The sequence below is a fragment of the Chiloscyllium plagiosum genome, unplaced genomic scaffold (assembly GCF_037043375.1).
Source record: "Chiloscyllium plagiosum isolate Xiang-an unplaced genomic scaffold, Cpla_swu_hap1 HiC_scaffold_13, whole genome shotgun sequence".
In the NCBI taxonomy this organism is placed as follows: domain Eukaryota; kingdom Metazoa; phylum Chordata; class Chondrichthyes; order Orectolobiformes; family Hemiscylliidae; genus Chiloscyllium; species Chiloscyllium plagiosum.
In genome coordinates this window covers 49,912,047-49,940,035 of record NW_028270151.1, presented here as the reverse complement: position 1 = coordinate 49,940,035, position 27,989 = coordinate 49,912,047, and the positions used below count along the sequence as shown (strand labels likewise).

The 27,989-nt window shown below is 40.8% G+C and overlaps 1 protein-coding gene across 5 annotated transcripts in view; it reads left to right on the top strand.

Annotated features, from left to right (window-relative positions):
• Positions 1-27,989, top strand: part of LOC122555934 (uncharacterized) — a 316,199-nt gene that overhangs the window by 16,391 nt on the left and 271,819 nt on the right. For all 5 annotated transcript variants that reach the window (XR_015759187.1, XM_087993574.1, XM_087993575.1 and 2 more), the window contains exons 2-3: positions 20,310-20,351; positions 23,949-24,022. Coding sequence is in view for 4 of the 5 variants with exons in the window: in XM_087993574.1 (XP_087849700.1) it covers positions 20,310-20,351; positions 23,949-24,022 (116 nt within the window). In the remaining variant the exon portion in view is untranslated. The remainder of the gene's footprint in view (positions 1-20,309; positions 20,352-23,948; positions 24,023-27,989) is intronic.

The window sequence follows — 27,989 nt, the reverse complement described above, 5'->3', positions numbered from 1 at the left end:
CAATCACTTTACAACTTTTACCAAGCCATTAAAGGAAGCTAATAACTAGGGGACATAACCACAGCTTCACTGTGTACAACTCTTATCCCTTGATCTTATACTTTTAGAACCTCGACAATGTGGAATCAGGCCATTGAGTTTACACTGATCCTTTGAAGGGCATCCCACCCAGACCCCCCCACCCCCACTCCAATCCCTCCAATCCCTGTAACCCTGTATTTCCTGTGGCTAATCCGCCTACCTGCACATCGTTGGACTGTGGAGGAAGCCAGAATGTCTGGAGGAAACGCATGCAGACATAGGGAGAATGTGAAAACCCTACACAGGCAGTAACCCAAGGCTAGAATCAAACCCAAGTTCCTGGCGCTGTGAGGCAGCAGTGCTAGCTGCTGAGCAACCATGCCACTAACTGTCTTGCCACTGGAGACAGAAACTACCATAATGTTTCAAGATTTTGAACACCCGTTTGATATCACCCCTCATCTTCCTCTGCTCTTAAGTGAACAATTGCAGCTTCTTTCATCCCTACATGTAACTGAAGCACTGCATCACTTGTAGCCTTCTAGGTCTTGGCATTATACCTAGAGTATAGACTCCAAAATTGGTGAAAGGAGGGAGGTAATATCTGGGACACCAGGGAAGAGGCCGCACGTATTGTCATAATGAGCATTTTGTTAATTCAAATTTGCTGTAATGCGATCGATGAGTTGGGGACACTGTTTCTAAAGTGTGAACTTTTCAAACCATGTTAGCTGTAAGGTGACTACATTGCCAACACTTTAAAGCACTGTTTCTAAAGTACAGTTTTTCTATAATGTGGGCTTGTACAAGAACGCATTCATCGCGTTGTAGAAGAGCTACCAGTACAACATGGAAATAGATCCTTTGGTACAACATGTCCACGCTGACCAAGTTTTCCAAACTAGCCTAGTCCACATGTGTTTGGCCCAAATCGCTCTAAACCTTTCTTAATCACGTACTGCCCAAAATTTCTTTTAAATGTAATTGCATCTAACACTTCCTCTAGCAGATCATTCCATGTACGAACCACTCTCTGTGTGAAAAAGTTGCTGCTCAGGTCCCTTTCGAATCTTTCTCCTCTCACCTTAAAATTATGCCCCCTAATTTCAACTCCCCCACCCTAAGGAAATATTTTCCATGATACGGTGGACAGAATTTTGTGCAGTACCCTGATGAAGTACAATAAGGACTTTTATACAATGCAATAGTTAACATCCACTCTTGGCTTTCGCCAGTAAGTGTTAAGCACCGTGTATGCCCACCACAGCATTATTTACTGACCCTGTTATCTTCAGGATTGGAATCACTCCAACATATGACTCTTTGATTGTATCCCTCTGCTTCTTTATACTTTTCAGAAACCTGCCATTTGTTGCTGCAGCAGCATGACAATGTGCAAAGAGTCAAATGTGGCTGTGATTGGGGCTCCATGTAGTGTTGAAAGAAATTTATGGACTTCACTTGGTCAGCAAAACATCAATCTGTCTCGATGAATGGGACAGATAAATAAATCGTTTCTATTATTTCATTGACTTCAATGGAAATGAAAACCTGCCAAGGTGTATAATAGCTGGTCAATCCATTCTCATCTGTTTTGTTTGCCACTGACATTGAATTTCACCCTGAAAACTAAATAATGAGATAGAATGTGATCCCAGCTATTGAGTGTGCAGGTAGAACAAGAAAGATTTACTATGATAAGAGGTATTTAATACAAACCATGCTGTGTCCTTCATTTGCATAATCTATTAAATTTATTGTAAATGAAGTTTTACAGTTTTCATTAGGACTTGGAGATATTAAAATTCCCCCCAAAACATGATAAATTGTATTTATAATTTACAATTTTATATTAAAATACCTCTGAAGGTGCTTCACAGTTATTTAATTAGGCCAATAAAAACAGCATAAGAAGGGATAACGGAAACATTGATCAAACAATAGTGATGGAAGAAAGGCCTGAAAGGAGGAGAATGAAATGGAGAGGAAACCTTTGTCTTGAAATGGTGAAAAAGGCAATAATAAGGGTATCAGCAAGTAATGTGTTGAGGTTGAGGTTGGCAAAGTTACAGGGCTAGTAGTAGATGGTGTTTGTGTTGAAACGTGTAAAGGATCAGACGTTCACCATGGAGATAAATGAGGATTCCAAGGTCTGGAATAGCCTATTTCAGTCAGACAAACTTTGCTGGGAAAGTTGAGGAGAAGGAACAGGTAGCTGAATGGATGGTCTCTGCCTTAATAACAAGGAAGTCCATGACATCTTTGTGCTGCTTGGAGGGGAGGGTTGAACAAATCCTCAGGGGCAAGGATTTAAGGTAACTGGAGTTGTCAGTTGAGTTGACAATGAAAAAAAAAGCCGCTGAACATTCATTCTGTTCTCCAGAATGATGAAAGTGGGTGAGTGTGGAAAGTGTGGCCCAAATGTGATAAAGGATGGAAAACTTAGATGTGCACAACATATGCTTAAATCTGCAGTACTGAAGGGAGCGACAAACGGGGCATTGCCAGTGAGAGAAAACAATTGGATAGAATGAAAATGTAATTGACGCCAAAACATTAAAATCAGAGATGAGCAAGTGGTTGAGTGACAAATGGAAAGCCAAAACATAGCTGGTTGTGAGTTTGAAAGAACTTGGGAAGAGATCATGAATTTTGAAAATGGTTGAAGGATGTGATTGGAGAGAACCTAATCGATTATCAAGACAGAGTGGATAAAACCATGGCCATGAATGTGGAAGAGACTTTCAATGGAGGCATAGATTTTTGGCCCTGGGGTTAAGAAGACAGAAGTTCAGAAGGGAAGGAGGAAAGTGAACTGGAGTTATGATTACCAAGAATGAAAGACCACTCACTGCAGAGGTTGAAGGAGGGCACCACAAACTGAATCTCAGATTAGGGGGATGATGCAATATAAAATGGTCATTTTAAAGGAGAGATCAGAGGAGTGGGACAGTAACAGAGGAGTAGAGGGAGAGTACAAGTGTGATTTTGTGACCTATTATAGTGGTGGTTTTTGAAGAATGTAATAGAAATGTAGCCAGGCAGCAAGGCTTAAAAAGAGGCCATCATGCATGAGGCAGGCTTCAATCACGGCCATGACGTCAGTAGAATCATCTCCAATTAGGATGTGGATGTGAAGGACCTTAGTCAGGAGTAAATCGACATTCTGTAGAAAAAATGAAATGCGTAGTGATTAAGTCACTGAAGGAGGTAGTGGCAATTGGGATGAGTGAATGGAAAATAAATCTATCAAGTTAACCTTTGGCCCAGGCTTCGTGGTACTTATTTTGAGCTTCTGATATATCTTCCTCTGATTACTGTTTGCAGTTCTTCTTTGGGGTGGTGCGTGAGTTTTCATATTTTGGCAGTTCATAAAAATCAGCTGTCTGTAACATGTCTTAGCAGCACTTTGTACTTATCGGGAAAGAAAAGACAGGAGTTTAATCAAAACAAAGTTTTGACACCTGCCAACAGAAGGAAAAATAATTTAAGATCAGCATGTCTACTGCATAACCTGAGGCTGCGAAGTCAGCTTTTCAGAGCATCCAGATAGTTCCTAGAGTCTTTAATTTTGCTTGCAGTCTCACTGAGTTGAAGATCAAATGTAGTGGAAAACTGAATTGTTTATCAGTGGTGGAACAAATGGCTGGATAAACTAAATATTTGCAAGTTCATGTATAAGGAGCAGCATTCAGTGTTTTTCCTTAAATTAATGTTTTAACACAGATTTGTTACTGTGTCAGTTTCCAGAATTTTGTATTGTTTTACACCAAACAACAGTATAAGCACCCATAACAGCCATCCTCAGTAACAAATTTTGACGAGCTATTTGAATTGCTGCAGTCCACATGCTGTAGGTTGGCCACAGTGCTGTTTGGGAGGGAATTCTCTGAACCCAGAGAACAGTGAAGGAAGACCGTTTATTTCTGAGTCAGGATAATGAGTGGCTTGGAGGGGAACTGTTGGTGGTGGTGTTCTCATGCATCTGCTGCCCTTGTCCTTTTGGATAGAAATAGTCATGGGTTTGGAAGATGCTGTCTGAAGATCTTTGGTGAATTTATGCAGTGCAGTGCATTGTGTAGGTAGTACACACTGCTGCCACTGAGCATCGGTGCTGGAGGGAACGGATGCTTGTGGATGTGGGGCCAATCAAGCTGAATGTTTTCTCTTGGATGGTGTCAAGCTTCTTGAGTGTTTCTGGGGCTGCCCTCATCCAGGAAAATGGAGAGTATACCATCACATTATTGACTTGTGCCTTGTAGATAATGGATAGGCTTTGGGGAGTCAGGAGGTAAGTTACTTTTGTGATGATGCTACAGCTTTAAGAGGTGTGTTTTGTCCTGATTTCTTTCAGAAGGAGAAACTGGGGGACAGGTGTCAAGCAGTTCATGAGAAGATAAAAAAAACTTATAAAGCCTTGTGTGGTTTTAAAGCTGGAACAATAGAGGTAGCCTGAATGAATGTGGTCAAGCTCCCAGCCACTGAACCAAGGATTTTAAGTTTAGCTTTTAGCAGAAGCTACTGAAGTCTTGAAGATGGCGAAGCTATATTTGCCTCTCTCGGTTACAGCTAGAAACTGGGATTTCTCTTCATACTGTGGGCATTGCATGTGAGAGAATCTGTTTTCTGAATTTATCTTTTTGCCAAGGTGTGTATTTATGGGACGTTACTGTATTGGAACCATTAATTAGTAATAGTTACTGTATCGATTATTCTGTTAGGTCTTCCAATACAGTTATTCTAAGTTCTTTCTTTTGTTGTGTTTTAACTATTGTGTTTGAATAAATTCTGCTTTGCTTAACATCGAGTAGTTTGACCAATCGAATTGCTTCTGGAACACAGCACCTGACATTGGCCATAAAAATAAGAAAAGTTTAGAGTCTAGGCTACCTTCTTAATATACTTTGAGGGGGCCTTATCTGGTCCATCACTCTTGGAGCCATTGTGTTTATGTGGCAGGTCCAGTTGAGTTTCTAGACGATGGTAATCCCAAGTATATTGATAGTGGGTGATCCAGTGATCGTGACATCATTGAATATAAAGGGGACTGTGGTTACGTCGTCTCATATTGGAGATGATAATTGCCTGGCATTTGTGCGGCGCAAATGTTACTTTTCATTTGTCAGCCCAAACCTAGATATTGTCCAATTCCTGTTGCATTGGAACATGGACTGCTTCAGAATCAGGAATCATGAATGGTGCTGAACATTGTGCAGTCATTGGCGCACATCCTTTAAATCTTATAACGTAGGCGAGGTCATTGAAGCAACTGATGATAATTGGACCTAGGACACTACCCTGAAGAACTCTTGCAGAGACGTCCTTGGGCTGAGATGACTGACCTCCATCAACCACAACTAATGTGGAAAAGCACAGCAGGTTAAGCAGCATCCGAGGAGTTGGGGAATCGACGTTTCGGGCACAAGTTCTTCATCAGGAATAAGCATCCCTCATTCCTGATGAAGGGCTTATGCCCGAAACATCGATTCGCCAACTCCTCGGATGCTGCCTGACCTGCTGTGTTTTTCCAGTACCACACTCATGACTCCAATCTCTAGCACCTGCAGTTCTCATTTTCTCCTAATCTTCGTATCTGCAGGATATGACTCAAACTAGCAGAGAGTTTGCCTTCTGATACCCATTGATTCCAGCTTTGCCAGGGCTCCTTAATGCCACACTCAGTCGAATGCAGCCTTAATATCAAGGGCTGTCCCCCTCACCTTCAAGTGGGCACACAATTCAGTTCAAACCGTGGGAGTATTTATATTGCATTGGTTAGTGCATTTCACTGGCAAGCTGAAGATGTGGTTCTTTAAACGTCTCTGTTTCAGTGTGCAGACCTTTGTGCCAGGGCTCATGTGCAAACAGTTCACAGTTACTGAAGTTAATCTGACATGAAATGATATCATGTTTGAATTAATTCATGGACCTGAATTTTGGTCAATTGGTACCACTAAGCTCTTCCCATCATGCATATTTTACTCGGCAACCATCATCCAGTCGAATGACAAGGCATAGTCTTTGTGGTCAACTTTATTTGAGCGCTGCCATGATACTTTTAGTTAGAAAGCTACAGTACTTCTGTGTTGGCCAGGACTTGCTGTGAATAGATCCAGAGAATGTTTCTTCAGCAATGTGTATAAAATGAGTTCAATCTGTGTTTCTGTTGCTATTGTGCACTCCCAGTGTCAGCATTGTACAACAGTCTTAAACAGAACAGTCACCAGAACTGAAACATAAACTTTGACTTCTCTTCACAGATGCTGCCAGAACTGCTGAGCTTTTCCAGCAACTTCTGTTTTTGTTGCTGATTACAACATCCACAGTTCTTTCAGTTTTTATTTTGTACAGTAGTCTTCTAGATTGGCAGAATTTACAGATCCTTAGCCATATGCCAATTGAGAATTATTTTTCATGGTAATCGGTTTAGCTCCATTGGCTGGATTGTTGGTTTGCAGAGTAGTATGATGCCAGCAGCGTGGGTTCAATTCCCATCACTGGTTTGAGGTTGCCATGAAGGACTCTCCTTCTCAACCTCTTCCCTCGCCTGAGGTCTGGTGGCCCTCAGGTTAAATCACTACCAGTCGCTTCTCTCTAATGAGAGCAGCCCCTCTGGTCTGGTCAGACATGGCGACACAACAGCAACAATGTTTTTCACATGCTTGAAATTTTCCAAATAATGCAGCAGCACCACCAATATGAACTGATAGCTCCTGAATGGTTATTACTTAAGCATGTGATTAATGCAATTGTAGCTGTGATCTATGCTGTACAATTTTAATATTGGCAGGTAGGCTTTTTTTTGGTGTTTGTTGGACTGATGGTCTGTGTCCAGGATTCCTGGGCTCTATCTGTGGCCAACATATACTGTACTGCGCAGTTAGTTCTTTAACTAGAGCAGTATACCAACTTAGTGATTTTAAAATGGAATTTTCTACTGTTATCTAGATCATTTTTCTGCTGAGTTGTTTGTTTTATAATTACTTGACTGTTACCCAGTTAAGGTTGCAGGTTTAGAGAAGTGAGATTTAAGTGCAAATTTGTCCACCTTGTCCAAAAGGCAAAATGTAAGGCATGTTGTCTGAGGCCTCGAGAGCTCATGGTCTCATGGTTGTATGAACATTGATTCTCATTTTACATTCAAAAACACAATGTGATCATAATCATGAATTTTGAAGTTTGATTCTTCATTTTGGTCCAAGCCCTAAGATGACAAAATTTGCCAAACTTGCATTTTGTTTTTGTGGAGTTGTGGAGAAAGACAGAAAGTTCTTGAATACAGCTCCTGGATTATCTGATGAGTTTTGTCTGCAAACCAAGAAAAGTACTACTGTCTGTCTCTCATGCATAGTAGCCTGAACAAATTCTGTCCTGAGTACTTGTTTGTTGATCGTAAGGCCTGACATTTTTCTTGCTCAATCATGTTTCTGCCGCTTACCTGCCTCCATCTGTCAATTTGACCACATCAAGATTGTAGTCTGCATTACTAGATCTCTCGTTACTGCATTAATATTCATACAGCTGTAATAATGGTACCAGTCAAACATTGTTGATTGTTGAGTGTCATGACATCTGGTACTTTATTCTTTTTTTGCTGTCAAACCAAATAAACTAGACCTCTGCAATTGCTGTCAGGTCCATAGGTAGAATCTGTTGACTTGCATTAAAAATTTATCAGCATGGGAGGCAGAGATCTGTATGAGATAGGAAAACTAGTTACCTTAAAGCTCCTTGCTATAGTCTACAATATTCAATCAACTTATTCCTTGTGTAGACACTCAGAGATGAATTTTTGTCTCCCAGTATTTAATAAACGCACACTGGGAGGACAATATGAGTTATTTTCTTTGATTTGGAACGTTTAACTGTTCACAGTCTGATATTCAGTGACACTGAGCTCACAATTTAAATACCTGCTGCAAATTCAGTTTCTTTGTCACTGCCACTTCTTTGCATATTGGCAGGTTTCTCCTGAAACCCTGCTAGTTACATCAGGTTGTGAACCTCAGGAGATGCTAGGAATCAGGTGTGTCTTGACAGGTAAATTTACAGTGATTGCAGTCATTAGTATGCAGAAAACATAGTGGATAAAAGGGATGCTGATATATACAGCATGAAAAGACTTTTCTGATTGGTTGGGTCATCCTTGGCATGAAAGAAAAGTTAACTGTCAGTTTTCATTCTCAAACCAGACAGGCAGACTCTGATTGGTTAGAATGTTGTCATGGGAAGGCAGCTGAGATTTGCAGTCTCCATGACCCCTATTTTCTTATGAGAAAGGTGCAGTTATTTACATACTTTCAACTGCACTGTGAACGGCTTGTAGCATTGCATAACCTTAAGAAAAACCTTGATGTACATATATATACCCAACAAAGTAGTCATGTTCAGCAAATGTAATTAAGCACAACATGCATTTTGTTGCCAGAATGATGATTCCAAGTCTATATCAATACGACCTGCTACAGCGCACGACAAAATAGACACACTTAAGGCAATTTACTGTGTTACTTACTGATAAGGTTAGTAACCTGCCTGATGATACATATGATATGATTTGACCTCCTGGCTCACTGTGTCCACGAATGTATGGACTATTCATGGTACATAAATTCTTTTTGGCAAGGAAATGAAAGGTAATTGGTGGTAGATGGGATAGTGATGTTGAAGCAGGTTCAAGAAGCCAAATGGATTACTTCTGCTCCTAATTCAAATGCCCTTATGTAAGAACATGGCACTGGGGTTTGTAGTACTTCTGACTGTTTCACGAGAGAAGTAAAATAACAAAGTAGCTTATTACCTGCTGTCCATCCACACTTCCTTCCATCACAATCAGGGAATAGCTGTTGTGTTGCTCTACAACTGACGCAGTTGAGATCATCCAATGAGTCTGAGTTGGCAAGTGAATAATGAGTCTTTCCTGTTCTGTATTGCATAGTACAATCTTTGTCTTTGAACCAGTTATACTTCAGGTTTCAAGATGGAATTTTGGTTATAATTTGCTGTTAATCATTTTAATACTCTTCTGAACTAAGTGCTTTCCAGATTTAGTCCAGTATTTTGCCTTAAATTTTAATCATGGTAATAACATTCCATATTTTCATTTGTTCCCGAGGACTCATTTATCAAGCTAGTTTATAATTGTTTTATGCGGTCACTAGAAATATTGAAAATAATAAACTAAAATTTAATTGAGTGATGCCATTTACAATTTTCACTACCTATTCCAAATGTTCCAGAGTTCTGACTAACATCTTAATCCCAATCCTAAATGAAATTTAATCCTGTTTGATAAAATATGATAAATTTTAAAATATGTTTTACCTTTCAACAAAAGTATTACTGTTGTGTATTGTGGAATCTAAAAGCATCAGAGTCGTAAAATTCGTATAAAATCTTTACATTCCACATGGTCAACTTTGCTCCCCAATTTAGAAGCCTTTGAATTCAATTGTGCCTTGAGGAGTTGGACATTCTGGGCTTAATTTGACAATATTTTGGCAAAGTGTAATTTTTTTGTCAAAGGGATAAGATGTCAATGCTCGAATTGATTCTCAACAGCTCCCCATCCCCAGCACCTACTTCCAGGTTATAGAGTTGTGAGTTCTTTGCTTGTGGATCACATTTTTCGACTTGTCCATTCTGTGAGAATGTAACCCTCAGGGTGCATTCTGTTCTAAGAGTGGTATGTTTGATTGTTTCAAAATGTCATATCTACCGATCAATAGGGGAGAAGCTTAATCCAACATTTTCAACAGGTCACTCAGGACAGTTCAGAGGTTAATGAAGAGGTTTTCAAAGATTACAGACAACAGTGAGGCTATGAGAGACAGATGTAGGCTCAATGTTAGGACTATAATAGTTTACTGTACAGCTGTAAAGGCAGCTGAACAATACTGATTCTGTACAGAGGACTCGGGCAGAAATCAAGAACAATTGAATGGCTTTTAACTGTTAGAACTCAAGAGGAAGTTATTGGAATTAGTAGGCAGCTATGTATTGAAATCAGTGGTCATAAGTCCTAGGGAGCTGAGCAAGTGAGAATTTTGCTGGACCTTGTTGAGGGAAGCTGTGACAGTCTTAGAAGAAGCCTTTCAAGTATTCATAGAGTCATAGAGATATACAGCACAGAAGTGCATTTGAGAGAGTGGGCTTGCACATCTCAAACAGTATTTCTTGCTGCTCAATTCATCAGAATCCTTAGCATTTTCCAAACCCATGACGATTTCCATCCAGAAGTACAAGGGCAGCAGATAAGTGGGAATGCCACCACCTGCAAGATCCTCTCCAAGCTACTCATTATCCTGATTTGGAAATACATCGCTGTTACTTCAATGTCACTGGGTCAAAATCCTGGAATTTCATTACTAACGGCACTATGGGTCAACCTACAGCATATGGACTACAGCGGTTCAAGAAGGCAGTTCACCATCACTTTCTCAATGGCAAAGAGGGATGAACAATAAACACTGGCCAGGCATTCGGTGTTTTTCACTGCATCTTGCACCTGCATACACACAAACATGGAAAAAAAAGAGAAAAAGACAAATATATATAACCAGGAGATAAGAATCTCCTCAGTTTAGGGGACTGACTCCAAGCTGGCCCCTGATGTGGATACTGGCCTCTGTGCAGTTATTTCATGACCGAAGGTCATTGATGAAGCAGCTGAAACTGGTTAGGCTGAGATAATTGCCCTGAAGAGGTCTTACTACAGTGTCCTTTGCCTGAGATGATTAGCCTCCAAAAACCACAACCATCTTGCCTTGTGTCGGGTACCAAGTGCACAAAATTCCCCGTAATTCCCATTAACCTTAATTTTGCTATGATCTACTTGATCAGCTGCTGCCTTAATGTCAAAGGTAGCCAAAAACAAAACACTGGCCAGGCAGTGATGTTCTTATTCCCATAAGCGAATTTTTAAAAAAATCGACGACAAATCAAAGTCAAAGTTGGTTAGAAACCCAAAGCAAGATATCTGCAATATAACAAAATATTGAAAGGAACAGAGTAATGGTGGTAAATATTGGTGGCTTAAAGGTGCAAATAGGAAATTAGATCAGAGAATAAGAAAATGGAACAGATACTAAGTAAATACATTGGACAGAATTTTCAGACTCCCCCAATGTTAGGAACAAAAGTGGGTAGGGCCAAAAGACCAGCACAGGCTTGTGTGTCTGTTTTCTGATCCCTTTCCTAGCATCATCCATTTTGGCCAAGATAGAGTCGGGTCTTCAAGAATTTCTGCATTTTGGGTTTTTTCTGTTGTTCTTAATGATTTGGGACGGATACATTTAAAATAGTTCCACCTCCTCACCCCCAACAGTGATAACATTTCGCTACTCCTACTGCTCCAGCTTATTAATTAAATCTGTCACAATCCTGCAGTTTCGCCATTGCTAGTGAAAAGGAAACTAACATTTCTGTTTCCTATTACTTCATTTTGACCAGTGCTGGGAGAGGAATGTTTACGGTCAAACCAAGTGCTTCAGCTGCTGCCTGTGTTTTTTGTGCTATTTCCATGGCTACCTGTGGGTTTTATCCGTTTTCAGCAGCTCTGAACATTCCTATGTTTCTATTTTAGTAGCTGTGCTTCTATGCAGCTCTTTAACCCTCAATCTCAGCTCCACTCTAACACAGAAAAACTCACAGGAACAACCATTTAACTCATGCCATGTCTTATTGAATTGGCTGTGAGATGGCTGACTGCAGTGAGTGTCTTATAATAGAGCTGACATGACTATAGCAAACCAGGAGGCACATTTAGTACAAATTGTACTTCTATCTCATACCCCATTCTGATTGCTGTGATATGGGAGTTATGCTATGAGGAGATTTTGAGTAATTTGAGTCAATACTCCTTCAGATTTTGAAGAATGATGAATGATCTCATTGCAACATTTGAAATTCTTATGTGACTTGACAGAGTTTATACCAAAAGGATGTTTTCCCTGACTTAAAGAGTTGAGAACAAGACATCATTATCTCAGAATAAGGTGTCAGTTCACATTGGACTGGAATGAAAATGTGTTCAAATTTGAAGTTTGAGAATCATTAGAATTCTCTGCTGTAGAGATCTGTGGAAGGTTGGTTCTGGAATATATTCAACATATTTTAAGGTCTTGAAAGATATAAAAATGGATATATCCCCAGGACCTGATTAGGTGTACCCTAGAATTCTGTGAGAAGCTAGGGAAGTGATTGCTAGGCCTCTTGCTGAGATATTTGTATCATCGATAGTCACAGATGAGGTGCCAGAAGACTGGAGGTTGGCTAACGTGGTGTCACTATTTAAGAAAGTTGGTAAGGACAAGCCAGGGAACTATAGACTAGTGAGCCTGATGTCAGTGGTGGGTAAGTTGTTGGAGGAATCCTGAGGGACAGGATGTACATGTATTTGGAAAGGCAAGGACTGATTCAGGATAGTGCGTGGGGAATCATGTCTCACAAACTTGTTTGAGCTTTTTGAAGCTGTAACAAAGAGGATTGATGTGGGCAGTGTGGTGGACATGATCTATATGGATTTCAGTAAGGCGTTCGACAAGGTTCCCCATGGGAGACTGGTTAGCAAGGTTAGATCTCATGGAATATAGGGAGAGCGAGCCATTTGGATACAGAACTAGCTCAAAGGTAGAAGACAGAGGGTGGTGGTGGAAGGTTGTTTTGCAGACAGGAGGCCTGTGACCAGTGGAGTGCCACAAGGATCGGTGCTGGGCCTACTACTTTTCGTAATTTATATAAATGATTTGGATGTGAGCATCAGAGGTATAGTTAGTAAGTTTGCAGGTAACACCAAAATTGGAGGTGTAGTGAACAGTGACGAGGGTTACCTCAGATTACAATAGGATCTTGATCAGATGGTCCAATGGTCTGAGAAGTGGCAGATGGAGTTTAATTTAGATAAATGTGAAGTGCTGCATTTTGGGAAAGCAAATCTTAACAGGACTTATACACTTAATGGTAAGGTCCTAGGGAGTGTTGCTGAACAAAGAGACCTTGGAGTGCAGGTTCATAGCTCCTTGAAAGTGGAGTCACAGGTAGATAGGATAGTGAAGAAGGTGTTTGGCATGCTTTTCTTTATTGGTCAGAGTATTGAGTACAGGAGTTGGGAGGTCATGTTGTGGCTGTACAGGACATTGGTAAGGCCACTGTTGGAATATTGCATACAGTTCTGGTCTCCTTATCAGAAAGATGTTGTGAAACTTGAAAGGGTTCAGAAAAGATTTACAAGAATGTTGCCAGGGTTGGAGGATTTGAGCTACAGGGAGAGGATGAACAGGCTGGGGCTGTTTTCCCTGGAGGGTCGGAGGCTGAGGGGTGACCTTATAGAGTTGAAACTTTATTGCTGGAACAGCACAGCAGGTCAGGCAGCATCCAGGGAAGAGGAGATTCGACGTTTCGGGCACAGGCCCTTCTTCAGGAATGAGCAGAGAGTGTTCAGCAGGAGAAGATAAAAGGTAGGGAGGAGGGACTTGGAGGAGGGGCGTTGGAAATGTGATAGGTGGAAAGAGGTCAAGGTGAGGGTGATAGGTCGGAGTAGGATGGAGGCGGAGAGGTCAAGAAGAAGACTGCAGGTCAGGAAGGCGGTGCCGGGCTGGAGGGATCCGGCTGAGACAAGGTGGGGGGAGGGGGGATGAAGAAACTGGTGAAGTCCAAGTTCATCCCCTGCGGTTGGAGGGTTCCCAGTCGGAAGATAAGACGCTCCTCCTCCGACCGTCGGGTTGTTGTGGTTTGGCGGTGGATGAGTCCAATGACCTGCATATCCTCGGTGGAGTGGGAGGGGGAGTTGAAATGCTGTGCTACAGGTTGGTTGGGTTGGTTCGTCCGGGTGGCCCAGAGGTGCTCTCTGAATCGCTCCGCAAGTAGGCGGCCTGTCTCCCCAATATAGAGGAGGCCACACCGGCTGCAGCGGATGCAGTAGATGATGTGGGTGGAGGTGCAGGTGAATCTGTGGCGGATATGGAAGTTTCCTTTGGGGCCTTGGAGAGAAGTGAGGGGGGAGGTGTGGGCGCAAGTGTTGCACCTCCTGCGGTTGCAAGGGAAGGTGCCGGGAGTGGAGGTTGGGTCGGTGGGGGGTGTGGATCTGACAAGGGAGTTGCGGAGGGAGTGGTCTCTACGGAAAGCTGATAGGGGAGGGGAGGGAAATATATCCTTGGTGCTGGGGTCTGTTTGGAGGTGGCGGAAGTGACGGCGGATGATGCACTATACATGGAGATTGGTGGGGTGGTAGGTGAGGACCAGTGGGGTTCTGTCCTGGTGGCGGTTGGAGGGGCGGGGCACAAGGGCGGAGGAGCGGGAAGTGGAGGAGATGCGGTGGAGGGCACCGTCGACCACGTCGGGGGGGAAATTGCGGTCCTTGAAGAAGGAGGCCATCTGTGTTGTAAGTATTTTGAACTGGTCCTCCTGGGAGCAGATGCGGATGACCTTATAGAGGTTTACAAAATCATGAGGGGCATGGATAGGATAAATAGTCAAGGTGTTTTCCTTGGGGTGGGGGAGTCCAGAACTAGAGGGCATAGGTTTAGGGTGAGGGAGAAAGATCTAAAAGAGACCTAAGGGGCAACTTTTTCACACAGAGGGTGGTACATGTATGGAATGAGCTGCCAGAGGAAGTGGTGGAGGTTAGTATGATTGCAACATTTAAGAGGCATTTGGATGGGTGTCTGAATAGGGAGGGTTTGGAGCGATATGGGCCGGGTGCTGGCAGGTGGAACTGGATTGGGTTGGGATATCTGGTTGACATGGACGAGATGTTTCTGTGCTGTACATCTCTATGACTTTATCACTCTATTCTATGGTTTAAAGAATTTGGGGATGATCTGCGAAGTTGTAGCTGAGGTAGAATTGAAGTTCCTTGATCCTGTTGAACAATAGAGCAAATTTGAGAAGCTGAAAGTCCTACCCCTATTCATTGCGTTCTTGAGTTTTGATGCTTCGTTTTATTATTCATCTGTGGGGTTTTGGCTAAACCAGCATTATTACTCTTCCTTAATTGCACAGAGAAGGTAGTGGCAAGCTTACTTCTTGAGCTACTATGGCCCATGGGAATAAGTACACCTAAAGTGTTGTTGGAAAGAAGTTTCCACATTTTTGAACTTTTGACAGTGATGGACCAGCAATTTAGTAGCAAATCAGGATACTGTGTGGTTTTAATAGCTGGTGCTTCTCCCATGTATCTGCTGCCCTTGCCTTGCCAGCTTATATCAGTTGTAGGTTTGGAAGCAGATGCTAAAGGAGCCTTGGTGAATTGCCTTTGAAGTACCCGTCTCAGATAGGAACTATCACAGGATAGAAGGGGAACAGCTTTGCCCCTTTATTTCTTTGAAATATTTCTCAACTAAGCTAGGCCATTGATTTGACAGCCCACTATAGGCCTTCATAACCACAACCTGTGTTCTTAAGGGAGAATTCTGAATCAACTCTCCTGTCTTCCCGGGCAACATCACAGTTCCAACTGCAGTGAGAAGGAAACTCAGTGACAAACTCAGTTTGTATCAGCAACTACTGTAGGGAAAGTGACCGTTCAGCTAGAAGTAAACTTCTGGAAAATATGCATTTTTTTTCCCTGATTTGTTAAATGTTAAGGTCTGATACTCTGCAGGATTTTACTGTCTTCTTTGCATTCTTCGGGGATATTGTGTGCATGTTGATTTTTGTATTAGTAAGTTGTTGGGTATAATTTATACAACTGGAATCTATTCTGAAAAATTTCCGCATCTCTGAGTTTTAGAAATAAAACTGTTTACTTGTTAACTGATTGCTGGAACCTGGCTAGCTGATCTCTGACATCAAAGTATAGACAATTTCTTATTTACTTATTAAATTGGCAATATTGCCTCCTTTTGAAATTTAAACTCTGTTTTCACCAGCTTTAGGAGTGGAATGAAGAGAGGAGTCCATTCATTCCCAGGTTCAATATCTGAAGAGCGATTGAACTATAGGGAGAGGCTGAATAGGGTGGGGATATTTTCACTGGAGGGTCGGAGGCTGAGGCATGACCATATAGAGGTTTATGAAATCCTGAGGGTCATCGATAGGATAAATAGACAAAGTCTTATCCCTGGGGTGGGGGAAGTCCAAAACTGGAGGGTGTAGGTTTAGGGTGAGAGGGGAAAGATTTAAAAGGGACCTTAGGGGTGACTTTTTCACACACGGTATGCGTGTATGGAATGAGCTGCCAGGGGAAGTGGTGGAGGCTGGTACAATTGCAACATTTAAAAGGCACCTGATCGGGTTATCTGAATAGGAATGGATCAGAGGGATATAGGCCAAATGCTGGCAAATGGGATTAGATTTGCACAGAATGTCTAGTCAGCGCGGACAAGTTAGACCGAAGCATCTGTTTCCATGTTGTATATCTCTGACTCTAGTAATGAATGATTTTCGAACATTATGTACAAACATGATTTGAACAGGCCCATTCTGATCTCATGAAGGAAGGTTATTGTTGAAGTAGGTGTAGGTAGTTAGATCTGGAGCACTATCCTAAAGAATTTGATTTTACAGCCTATGACAGGATTGCTGTTGCGGTGACAGTTTGTCTGTTTGAATGAAAATATCTCATCTACGTTTGGGAAGGTATACTCCACCATTATCTATGCTTGGATTGTTTTGGAGAATGAGGAAAATTTCAGGTGGTGAATCCTGCTACTGCATTGCTTTCTGAATTGCAATTCTCTCCCTTTATCTATTACTGTGCTGTCCCTCCCAATTCTGGCCAATGCCCAGGGTCACAATGTGTAAAAGCAATGCTTCTCAGGAAGTACTGGGATCTTTCTGAAGACGGAGATCCAAAAGAGGCTTAGCTTTTGAATTTCATCACAATTCATTTTACACTGCTGAACTTTGTGGGAATCAAAAAACATGTTTTTAAAAGCTGGTTCATTTATTTGAATTGGTGCAAGTTCTGTTTTGTAGTAGTCTCTGTACAGATACATGCAGATGCTTGCAATATCAGGGATAGGACTTATTTTTATGTGCCTTTGGTAATATTATTAGTACAGTATTATGACTACAGGCCAGCACACTACTTCATGCATTCCAATTTAGTTTAACTAACTGAAATACTGTCTGATATTCACTGTGCAGTCAATATATGAAATCCAAGCTCTGCAAGATAGTAATGTCAAAAAGTGCTAAAAGGCAAACTGTGTAATTATTCTTCATTCTTTAAAAAAAATCAAATTGACTGTTACCAATGGATGTTTGAAGTATTTGTCAGAAATGGTTCCCAGCTCAGAATTCTAACAAACTGTACACACTGTTTCAAAGCTGTTTTTCTTGAGTCTAAATCTGGTGAAACTGTCAAAATTCAGCTTTTTAATCTAATATCTTTAACTTTTGCCACATCTATTAAACTTGACAACTACTTGAAGCATGAAGATATCAAATGAGATCATGGTTTGTTCAGAATCAAATACTGTTTCAATCAAGTGTAGCACTATCTTTGACATCTCACTTAGGGTGAAGCTTCTTGTCAAACTATTCTTATGGAAACAAATCTGATAATGTAGGCAAAGAGAAAAATGAGTAAACCTATCCAGCCCAATAAGCATGCTGGATCCTTAAATTTTGTAGTTATCAGCAGCCAATCACTTCTCAATGCCATACACCTCAATCATTAAGGACCTCCATTCACTACACATACCCACTGGAAGCTGCTGGAAAACCCAAGAGACTTTATTCTCTGCTCGTGGAGATGCGTGGGAAATCTGTGTGACTCCCATTTAATCCCTGGACCACAATTAAATTCTGGCAGACTCACCAATGAGCCTAATTGTCATATTGTCCTAAATGGGAAGGTTTAATTGCAGGAGATTTTGCCTCCAGGCAACTGGCACTCAGCCTATCCCCACATTACATGGGCCTGTCACCACGTTGGATTAGATTCCATCTCAAGGAACTGTCACAGTATGTACAGCATAGTGCACAGAAGCAAATGTGAAAGATCCAATTGGAGAAGAGTCTTTTAGTTGTCTGATATGAACTCTGGTCTCTGGCATGTTTCCTGACCTGATCTTTTCATAAATCCATAAATGTCTCATGGCTAAATTTTATAGAAATGGTGTGAAGACTATTTTATCTGATAATAAAGATTGACATCTGTCCTTGGAGGAGAAAGTGAGGACTGCAGAAGCTGGAGATTAGAGTCGAGAATGTGGTGCTAGAAAAGCAGAGCAGGTCAGGCAGCATCCGAGGAACAGGAGAATCAACATTTGGGCATAAGATGAAGGCCTTATACTTGAAACTTTGATTCTCCTGCTCCTTGGATACTGCCTGACCTGCTGTGCTTTTTCTAGCACCACGCTTTCGACACTGACATCTGTTGTTGTAAACTATACTGAGCATGTTGATGGAAAAAGAGGCATGTAAGGAAGACCAACATAAATTTTCAGTAATTATATTACCATTGTCCCACAACTGTAACTACAGAGCTTCGTGCTGATTGTGGGGATCTGGTTTTGCAGGTTTGGACCAATAAATAAGTGTTATCTGCTGCAATGAATGCACATTAAATGACAGAAACAGCCCATGACAGTAATAGTCAACTGTCACCATAAATCAATGCCTATTTTCTAAAAAAAGAAGGCAATGCTCCCTAATTAGACAATGCCTGTTATATATTGTACATATGAGGCAGGAACTAAAGTGCTACCCGTAAGTGTTGAAGTAGGAAACATTTAAAAACTGTCCCTACAAAGCCCTTAATGTGTAACAGAACCAGTTGGAACCAGTCTGGTACAATTTAAATCAGGGTGCACTTTTTGAACCAGCAGCCTGCAGAATTAAATAAGATAGCGGTTTTATTTTTGAAACCTGAAGTGTACCAGAATTGATCTGCATAGTAATGGTGAACACTCCAGAAAAACAGCAAATATCACCAGCCTTGAAACAGGATTGAGGTCTATGTCCTTCAGCCATTTGCTTCCAGATTTCGTTTGATTGCATATTTTGGTACAGTTTTACGTTTCACTGTTTTTATCCTGCTAAGACTTCCGGAAGGATTGAAATATCTTTTGAGCCTCTCCAAAACTCCCAAGAAATTATTCTGTGTATTGTGGTCACTTTGGATGCCTACATTTCAGTTTCAAAATAAAGTTTCCAAGATACAGACAGCACCTGGATCAGTTGCATGCAATTGGCATGTCACATTACTCACTACATTTCGACTTATTTCTGTCAATTTTGTACCAGTTTTCATGCTGTGTGAGAACTGACACAGTCTTTGCAACAGTAGATGGTGAAACTGACAGCATTCATCCTCTTGCTCCAATGAAACTGATGGCAACTTCAGCAGTCTGCACACATTTAAGTCTTGCTGTCAGTGAACCATGCTTGTACAGAGAGTGTGCTGTTACATATGGACTTTTGGATTCTTGGATAACCTTATGATGATGTCATGTAGCCACTTTCCATATGGCATAAATAACTCAGCGTAGATGGAATTAGAGTGAAGCAAGAACCACATCTATTATTTGTAGCTAACAATCTTTGAATATACCAATAAGATAAGAACTTGGTATCTCCCAGATTACTATGCATGGTTGCATACAGTGCTAAAATGCAATAAATAGAGTTCTACAGAAGGCTAAGCTTGACAACAGTTTTGATCTTATTTTCTCCTTGACCAGTTTTATTGAACCCAAACTTTCTGAAGTGTCCTAAAGCCATATGTCAAAAAATGTGCTGTTGAGGGAGGGCCTGACAGGAATCAACAGGAAATAAATTAGTTGATGAGAAACTCCATCTTGCAGTAAAATCCTTTGAAAATGTGCTGTAACTGGGGTTTTAAGCATTTACTATTTCCATAATTATTGCTAAACATTGTCACTAGTCCTGAGTTGCTAGCTTCATTTTTGTGTAGTCTCAAATTTCTTCTTCATGCTGATTTCACATTACTTGAAAGGAAAGGTGTTTTGTTTAGTTTCGACCTTAATTTGATACCTCACTTTTTTGCGATTTGCACGTTTAAGTTATGTGGAGGATTTAAGTGATTTTAACTTCCTAGTTTGCTATTTGTGAATATTTCACTGTGATTTGCTGCTGTTAGTATCACTGGTGAAGCTTGCTGAGAGAGCTTCTTGACTTGGTTCCAGATTTAAGATGCTACTGGGGAAGAGTAACCCATGTCAGAGGCACCTTGAGATCTGTATGAGCAGCTTTCTACAAGGTTGACAGCGAGCATTGTTGCTTTGGTCCTGAACACAAAAGTGCACTGTTGTTTGTAGGTTAAATCTCTGCATTAAAACCTTTGGTGAATGAATATTTTCTGTTTGTTTTATTTTTAGATCTCATTTCAATTGCCTGTATCTTGGGAACGGGAATATTAGGTAAGTCTTTCGCTTTGACATTTACATTTTGTATTCGTTCATAGGATGTGGGTATCAGTGGCAATTGTTACCTATTTTTAATTGTCCTTGAGAATATGGTGGTAAGTCACCTTCTTCAACAATTCATGTTGTGTATGTTTACCCACAGGGCTATTAGGTAAGGAGGTGTAGATCTGGACCCATTGTTAGTGAAGGAACAGAGTTATATTTCCAATTCTCAATGATGTATGACGTAGACAGGAACTGGCTCTTGTTGGTGTTCTCATGCATCTGCAGTCCTTGTTCTTCTGGATGTTAGAGGTTGTGTGGATTTAGAAGTGCACTTGAAGGAGGCTTGTTGAGTTGTATTCTCAAAGCTTATTAATCTTGATACAATGGTTCAACTATTCACTTCCATGGTTTTTTTTATTTTTAACAAAACTTACAGTGATTGTCTCTGAATAATATTACCCTCCTTTGGCTTTGCTCTGTCTATGTTGGGATGGTATTGTTTTTGTATTAAAAATGAGTATCATACTTCTACATTTTTCTGAAAGCTATGAACAGCATTGAACCTTGTAAAACTACATTAAATGAATGAGCATATATTGTTGATACTAATTAATCCCAGCATTTATATATTTTGCCAATTATGTTATTTGAAATGTAACTGACTCAATGTGCATTTGAAGTTGGCTAAGTGTTTGGAAAGGAAGAACACAGAAAATGTAGAGAAAGGTCGGTGCAATGTTTTTAGCTACAGTTTAACAGCTCACCTTCAAGGTGAAAAATCAGTTAGGTCATAACAGCCCATTGTAAAAGGTCTGCCATAATCATTGTTTAGCAGTTTTACAGCACCACCCCATTTCTACTAATAATTTCTCAGGTGAAAATGAACCCAAACAGCCTATCAACAGTACAACAACAGGAAGTGCAGTAACAGAGGTGAAACAGCAGCAGAACAATGGGATTGCTTGATAAGGCTGTTAGCTTCACAGAATGACTAAGTTAACAGATGCATTGCACAGAATTTGTATTTGGGAATAACATCTAGTTAAATTTATTTAACTCAGAGTTTATTTGATAATATGCTACCATTTTATTGTAATGCAGAAAGCTATTTATTTAAGCTAAATGATAATATATTTTACTTTGCCCTTGGCTCAATTATTTATCTGAACGAAGAAGTTGTTGATTTACTTACTTAATGGTTCAAAACAAGAAATTATGTAATAATTGTTCATAGAATTGATACTTATTTGTATCCTGTCAGTTTATTTCAAGTTATTGCTTAAGATAAAATTGAATGAAATTTAGCTGGCATTACATGTCACATTGATCATACAAATAAGAAACAGGCTGAATATTAACATTTCAGAGAGAAAGTGAAAAAGATAAAAGAACAAATCAAGAAGAAGTATGAAAAAAGATTGGTAGCTAACATAGAAGAGAAAACAAAGTTCAGTCGGGATGGCCAATTAGGGATAAAAAAACGGATCTGTGCATGGAGACTGGCGGCATGGTTTGTGTACTAAATTAATGTTTTCATCTGAATTCAGCAAGAAGGAACATATTTAAATTTTGGCTATGAAGATTTTATAAAGCTTGTCTTTACTTATAGTTGTTTCATCCCTAAGACCAGATTTGAATGCATCTGAGGAAGCTGAAAAACAAACAGTAATTATTTCACTACTTTCAGTTTGATAAATAAAGCCAGACCTGCATCATAAATAAAATAAATGTTAAATGTATTCTCAATAACTTATATCTTAACATTTGGGAACTGATAGTAAAAAAGTAAGTGTTAAAGGGACAAATAACTGGAAGATGTATTTCGCCTGGCATTAAAGGACAAAACCTACTGTAATCAGCAGTGAAAGGCAGAAACATAAACCATAATAAAAACACCAATATATAGACCCCAGACTTGTCAGCACAGAGTGCAAACCGTGACCTGCAATGAATAATGCTTTGGAAACTTATGATCTAAATAGAGGCAGATAACTTCCAAAAACAAATTTGCATGTCCAGTTATTAACAGAAAAGATCACACAAGTATATTTTGTTTTTTAAAAAGAAAAAGCAATATTAATTTAACAATATCTTATGAGCACTTTAAATCAAAATCCAGGAAAGAACATTGCTGCTGCTTTTAATGTCAGCTGAGAACCCATTTTTGGCCAGGCACAGTTACCTGAGGTTAAGTAGTTTACCTGAAGTTCAGACAGCACCGAGGAGCAGGAAAATCGACGTTTCAGGCAAAAGCCCTTCATCAGAAATACCTGATGAAGGGCTTTTGCCCGAAACGTCGATTTTCCTGCTCCTCGGATGCTGTCTGAACTGCTGTGCTTTTCTAGCACCACTCTAATCCAGAATCTGGTTTCCAGCATCTGCAGTCATTGTTTTTACCTAGTTTTCCTGATCCAAACTGAGGTGTGTCATAACTTCCAGAAATTTGCTCCAACTTTCTTTAATTTCTCAGTTAGTTTCCAAAGGGAAGTTCTCCCACATGCATCTGCCTCGGTGAATTTACCAACACGACTTCAACACCTGGCGAATTTGAATTTCCCAGTCTGGTGGGCCTTGATTACCTCCTTGCTAGTGACTCCAAAGCAAAACGTTTCCTGTAAACCAAAAGTTACAATACCAAAATATGTTACTCTTAACTTATCTGTGATATTGTTATAAGTGTAAGATTTGGAGCTGCCAGTGTTGGACTGGGGTGTACAAAGTTAAAAATCTCTCAATACCAGGTTATAATCCAACAGGTTTAATTGGAAGCACTAGCTTTCAGAGCACTGCTCCTTCATCAGGTAGTTGTGGAATATAAGATTGTAAGACATAGAATTTAAAAACAAATGTTTACAGTGTGACAAGTAAGTTTAAAATTATTACAGTTGTCACGTATTTCCAATAAATCCTTCCGCCTAATATCCCCACCAATCCTCTCCAAGATCCAGTCCCTTACTCACTCACCTCCCCCCTCCAACGATGACCTTTCTTTCATTACCACCTAGCTCCTCTCTTCTCAGCTCTCAGTCCTTCTCCCTTCTATTTGTCCAGCACTGTTGAAGTCACTTTCTCCTGCTATTTGTCCACTGTGGCATCTAGCCAACTAGCCCAGTTGGCAGGCTGCCTGGGGACAACAGAATGAAAATATTGTAAGCAAGTCTTTTTAAAGTTAAAAATCACACAACACCAGGTTATAGTCCAACAGGTTTAATTGGAAGTACACAAGCTTTCGGAGCGCCACTCCTTCATCAGGTGGTTGTGGAGGACACAATTGCAAGACACAGAATTTATAATATCAGTGTCTTGAAATTGTGTCCTCCACAACCACCTGATGAAGGAGCGGCGCTCCGAAAGCTAGTGTGCTTCCAATTAAACCTGTTGGACTATAACCTGGTGTTGTGTAATTTTTAACTTTGTACACCCCAGTCCAACACCAGTATCTCCAAATTACTTTTAAAGTTGAAAGGACCTCTGTGACCTTGCTTGTTGCTAGTCATCTTAGTCATCATCTCACTACCATGACCACTGCTGCCTGCCTGTTTCCACATAAATATTGGGTGCATAAGGTGGAGAAGCTATGAACACCTTTATTTTTAATTGTTTCAGGCTTACCTGGCACAGTTGCCCATGCTGGACTACAGCCATTTTTGGTTTCCTTCATAACAGGCTTCTTTATACAGGTAGGTCATTCAGAAAGTGACTGTTGTAAGTAACTTTATGTGGCATTTAACACATAGGTGAAGGTATATCTAATGATACATTTTCTTATGCAAGGAATAATATTTAATAGATTTCTGTTTAAGATACAGGATTCTGGGTAATCAAGATGGAGGACGGGAAAGATTTCTGGCTGTAAGAGCAGCTCCTTTTTTTTGAGGTAGTTTAGGTGTTGGAGATGATTTCCTCGAATTCCAGGAGCAGCAATTACTGTTTTATATGCAGTTGCATTGCTTTGGAAAAAAAAAGTCAAAACAACAGCAGTTTAAAAGAGAGAAGGGCAGACAAAGGAAGCACATGGTGAGGACAGTGCAGGAGAGAGAGAGAGAGAGAGAGAGAGAAAACGAACCTGCACAGTTGCTGCCTTTGCTGTTTGAATTCGTGTATCGCTGGACATCGGAGTGCATCTGGGAAAATTAACAAACAGTGAAATTCACAACTAATCTTGGAGGAACTGTTGGGCGAAGTTCACAACACAGAATCAGATAAGTTAATTGTTGTTTTAAGTCTGTCCAAGAGAAAGGCTGCGGTAATAAGTATAGTGGATTCTTTCTTGATTATATGTTTTTGGAGATAAGTCTCTTGATTAAACTTAAAATATTAGCCATAGCTAATAATTTAACCTGGGGCAGTGTTTGTAGAGGAATAAGACGGTGTTATTTTCTGGGTCTGTAGATTGTGAAGGAGCAAAAATAGCCTTTGCAATAATATGTACTTCTTGTCAGATGTGGGAGTTTAAAGAGAGTTTAAGGGTTACTGCGGATTATATCTGCCATAAATGCTGTTGGATGCGAATCTTATCAGATCGAGTGGATCAGTTGGAGAGACAGAAGCGATGAGGAATTTGCAACAGTATGTGATGGATGGCAGTTATAGGAAGGGGGAGAGTCTCAGATACAGTCACATAGATGGGTGAACTCCAGGAAGGGTAAGAGAGGTCGGCACCTAGGGCAGGAGTCTTTTGTGGATATACCCATTTCAAACAGGTATGCTGTTTTGGAATATGTAGGGGGTAATGGATTCTCAGGGGAACGTAGCACGAACAGCCAAGTTTCTGGTATTGAGACTGTCTTTAATGCAACGAGGGGTACGTTGGCTTCCAAGAGATCAATTGTGTCAGGGGATTCTGTAGTCAGAGATACAGACAGACATTTCTGTGGCCAGCAGAGAAAAAGCAGAATGGTGTGTTGTTTCCCTGGTGCCAGGATCAAGGATGTCTCAGAGAGGGTGCAGAATGTTCTCACGGGGGAGAGGGGCCAGTAAGAGGTCATTGTCCACATTGGAACCAACGACAATGGAAGGGAAAAGGTTGAGACTCTGAAGGGAGATTACAGAGAGTTAGGCAGAAATTTAAAAAGGAGGTCCTCAAGGGTAGTAATATCTGGATTACTCCCAGTGCTACGAGCTAGTGAGGGCAGGAATAGGAGGATAGAGCAGATGATTGCATGGCTGAGGAGCTGGTGTATGAGAGAAGGATTCACATTTTTGGAATCTCTTTTGGGGTAGAAGTGACCTGTACAAGAAGGACGGATTGCACCTAAATTGGAAAGGGACTGATATACTGGCAGGGAAATTTGCTAGAACTGCTTGGGAGGATTTAAACTAGTAAGGTGGGGGGGGTGGGACCCAGGGAGATAGTGAGGAAAGAGATTGATCTGAGACGGGTACAGCTGAGAACAGAAGTAAGTCAAACAGTCAGGGCAGGCAGGGACAAGGTAGGACTAATAAATTAAACTGCATTTATTTCAATGCAAAGTGCCTAACAGGGAAGGCAGATGAACTCCGAGCATTTTTAGGAACATGGGACTGGGATATCATAGTAATTACGGAAACATGGCTCAGGGATGGGCAGGACTTGTAGCTTAATGTTCCAGGATACAAATGCTACAGGAAGGATAGAAAGGGAGGCAAGAGAGGAGGGGGAGTGGCATTTTTGATAAGGGATAGCATTACAGCTGTGCTGAGGGAGGATATTCCCAGAAATGCATCCATGGAAGTTATTTGGGTGGAACTGAGAAATAAGAAAGGGATGATCACCTTATTGGGATTGTATTATACACCCCCCAATAGTCAGAGGAAATTGAGAAACAAACTTGTAAGGAGATCTCAGCTATCTGTAAGAATAATAGGATCGTTATGGTAGGGGATTTTAACTTTCCAAACGAAGACTGTGACTGCCATAGTGTTAAGGGTTTAGATGGACAGGAATTTCTTAAGTGTGTATAAGACAACTTTCTGATTCAGTATGTGGAGACACCTACTAGAGAAGGTGCAAAACTTGACCTACTCTTGGGAATAAGGCAGGGCAGGTCACTGAGGTGCCAGTGGAGGAGCACTTTGGGGCCAGCAATCCTAATTCTATTCGTTTTAAAATAGTGATGGAAAAGGATAGACCAGATCTAAAAGTTGAAGTTCTAAATTGGAGAAAGGCCAATTTTGTCGGTATTAGGCAAGAACTTTCGAAAGCTGATTGGAGGCAGATGTTTGCAGGTAAAGGGACGGCTGGAAAATGGGAAGCCTTCAGAAATGAGATAACGAGAATCCAGAGAAAGTATATTCCTGTCAGGGTGAAAGGGAAGGCTGGTAGGTAAAGGGAATGCTGGATGACTAAAGAAATTGAGGGTTTGGTTAAGAAAAAGAAGGAAGCATATGTCAGGTATAGACAGGATAGATCGAGTGAATCCTTAGAAGAGTATAAAGGCAGTAGGAGTATACTGTAGGAGTAGGAGTAATCAGGAGGTCAAAACGGGGACAATAGATAGCTTTGGCAAATAGAATTAAGGAGAATCCAAAGGGGTTTTACAAATATATTAAGGATAAAAGGGTAACTGGGGAGAGAATATGGCCCCTCAAAGATCAGCAAGGAGGCCTTTGTGTGGAGCCGCAGAAAATGGGGGAGATACCAAATGAGTATTTTGCATCATTATTTACTGTGGAAAAGGATATGGAAAATATAGTCTGTAGGGAAATAGATGGTGACATCTTGCAAAATGTCCAGATTACAGAGGAGGAAGTGCTGGATGTCTTGAAAAGGTTAAAGGTGGATAAATCCCCAGGACCTGATCAGATGTACCCGAGAACGCTGTGGGAAGCTAGAGAAGTGATTGCTGGGCCTCTTGCTGAGATATTTGTATCATCGATAGTCTTACGTGAGGTGCCAGAAGACTGGAGGTTGGCAAACTTGGTCCTACTGTTTAAGAAAGGCAGTAAAGACAAGGCAGGGAACTATAGTCCGGTGAGCCTGACGTCGATGGTGGGCAAGTTGTTGGAGGGAATCCTGAGGGACAGGACGTACATGTATTTGGAAAGGCAAGGACTGATTCAGGATAGTCAACATGGCTTTGTGCATGGGAAATCATGTCTCACAAACTTGATTGTTACTTCTTCAAAAAACTCAAAGAAGATTGCTGAGGGCAGAGCATTAGATGTGATCTATATGGACTTCAGTAAGGTGTTTGACAAGGTTCCCCATGGGAGACTGATTAGCAAGTTAAGATCTCATGGAATGCAGGGAGAACTAGCCATTTGGATACAGAACTGGCTCAAAGATAGAAGACAGAGGGTGGTGGTGGAGGGTTGTTTTTCAGACTGGAGGCCAGTGACCAGTGGAGTGCCACAAGGATCGGTGCTGGGCCCTGTACTTTTTGTCATTTACATAAATGACTTGGATGCGAGCATAAGACGTACAGTTCGTAAGTTTGCAGATGACACCAAAATTGGAGGTGTAGTGGACAGCGAAGAGGGTTACCTCAGATTACAATAGGATCTGGACCAGATGGGCCAATGGGCTGAGAAGTGGCAGATGGAGTTTAATTCAGATAAATGCGAGGTGCTGCATTTTGGGAAAGCAAATCTTAGTAGGACTTTTACACTTAATGGTAAGGTCCTAGGGAGTGTTGCTGAACAAAGGAACATATGCAGGTTCATAGC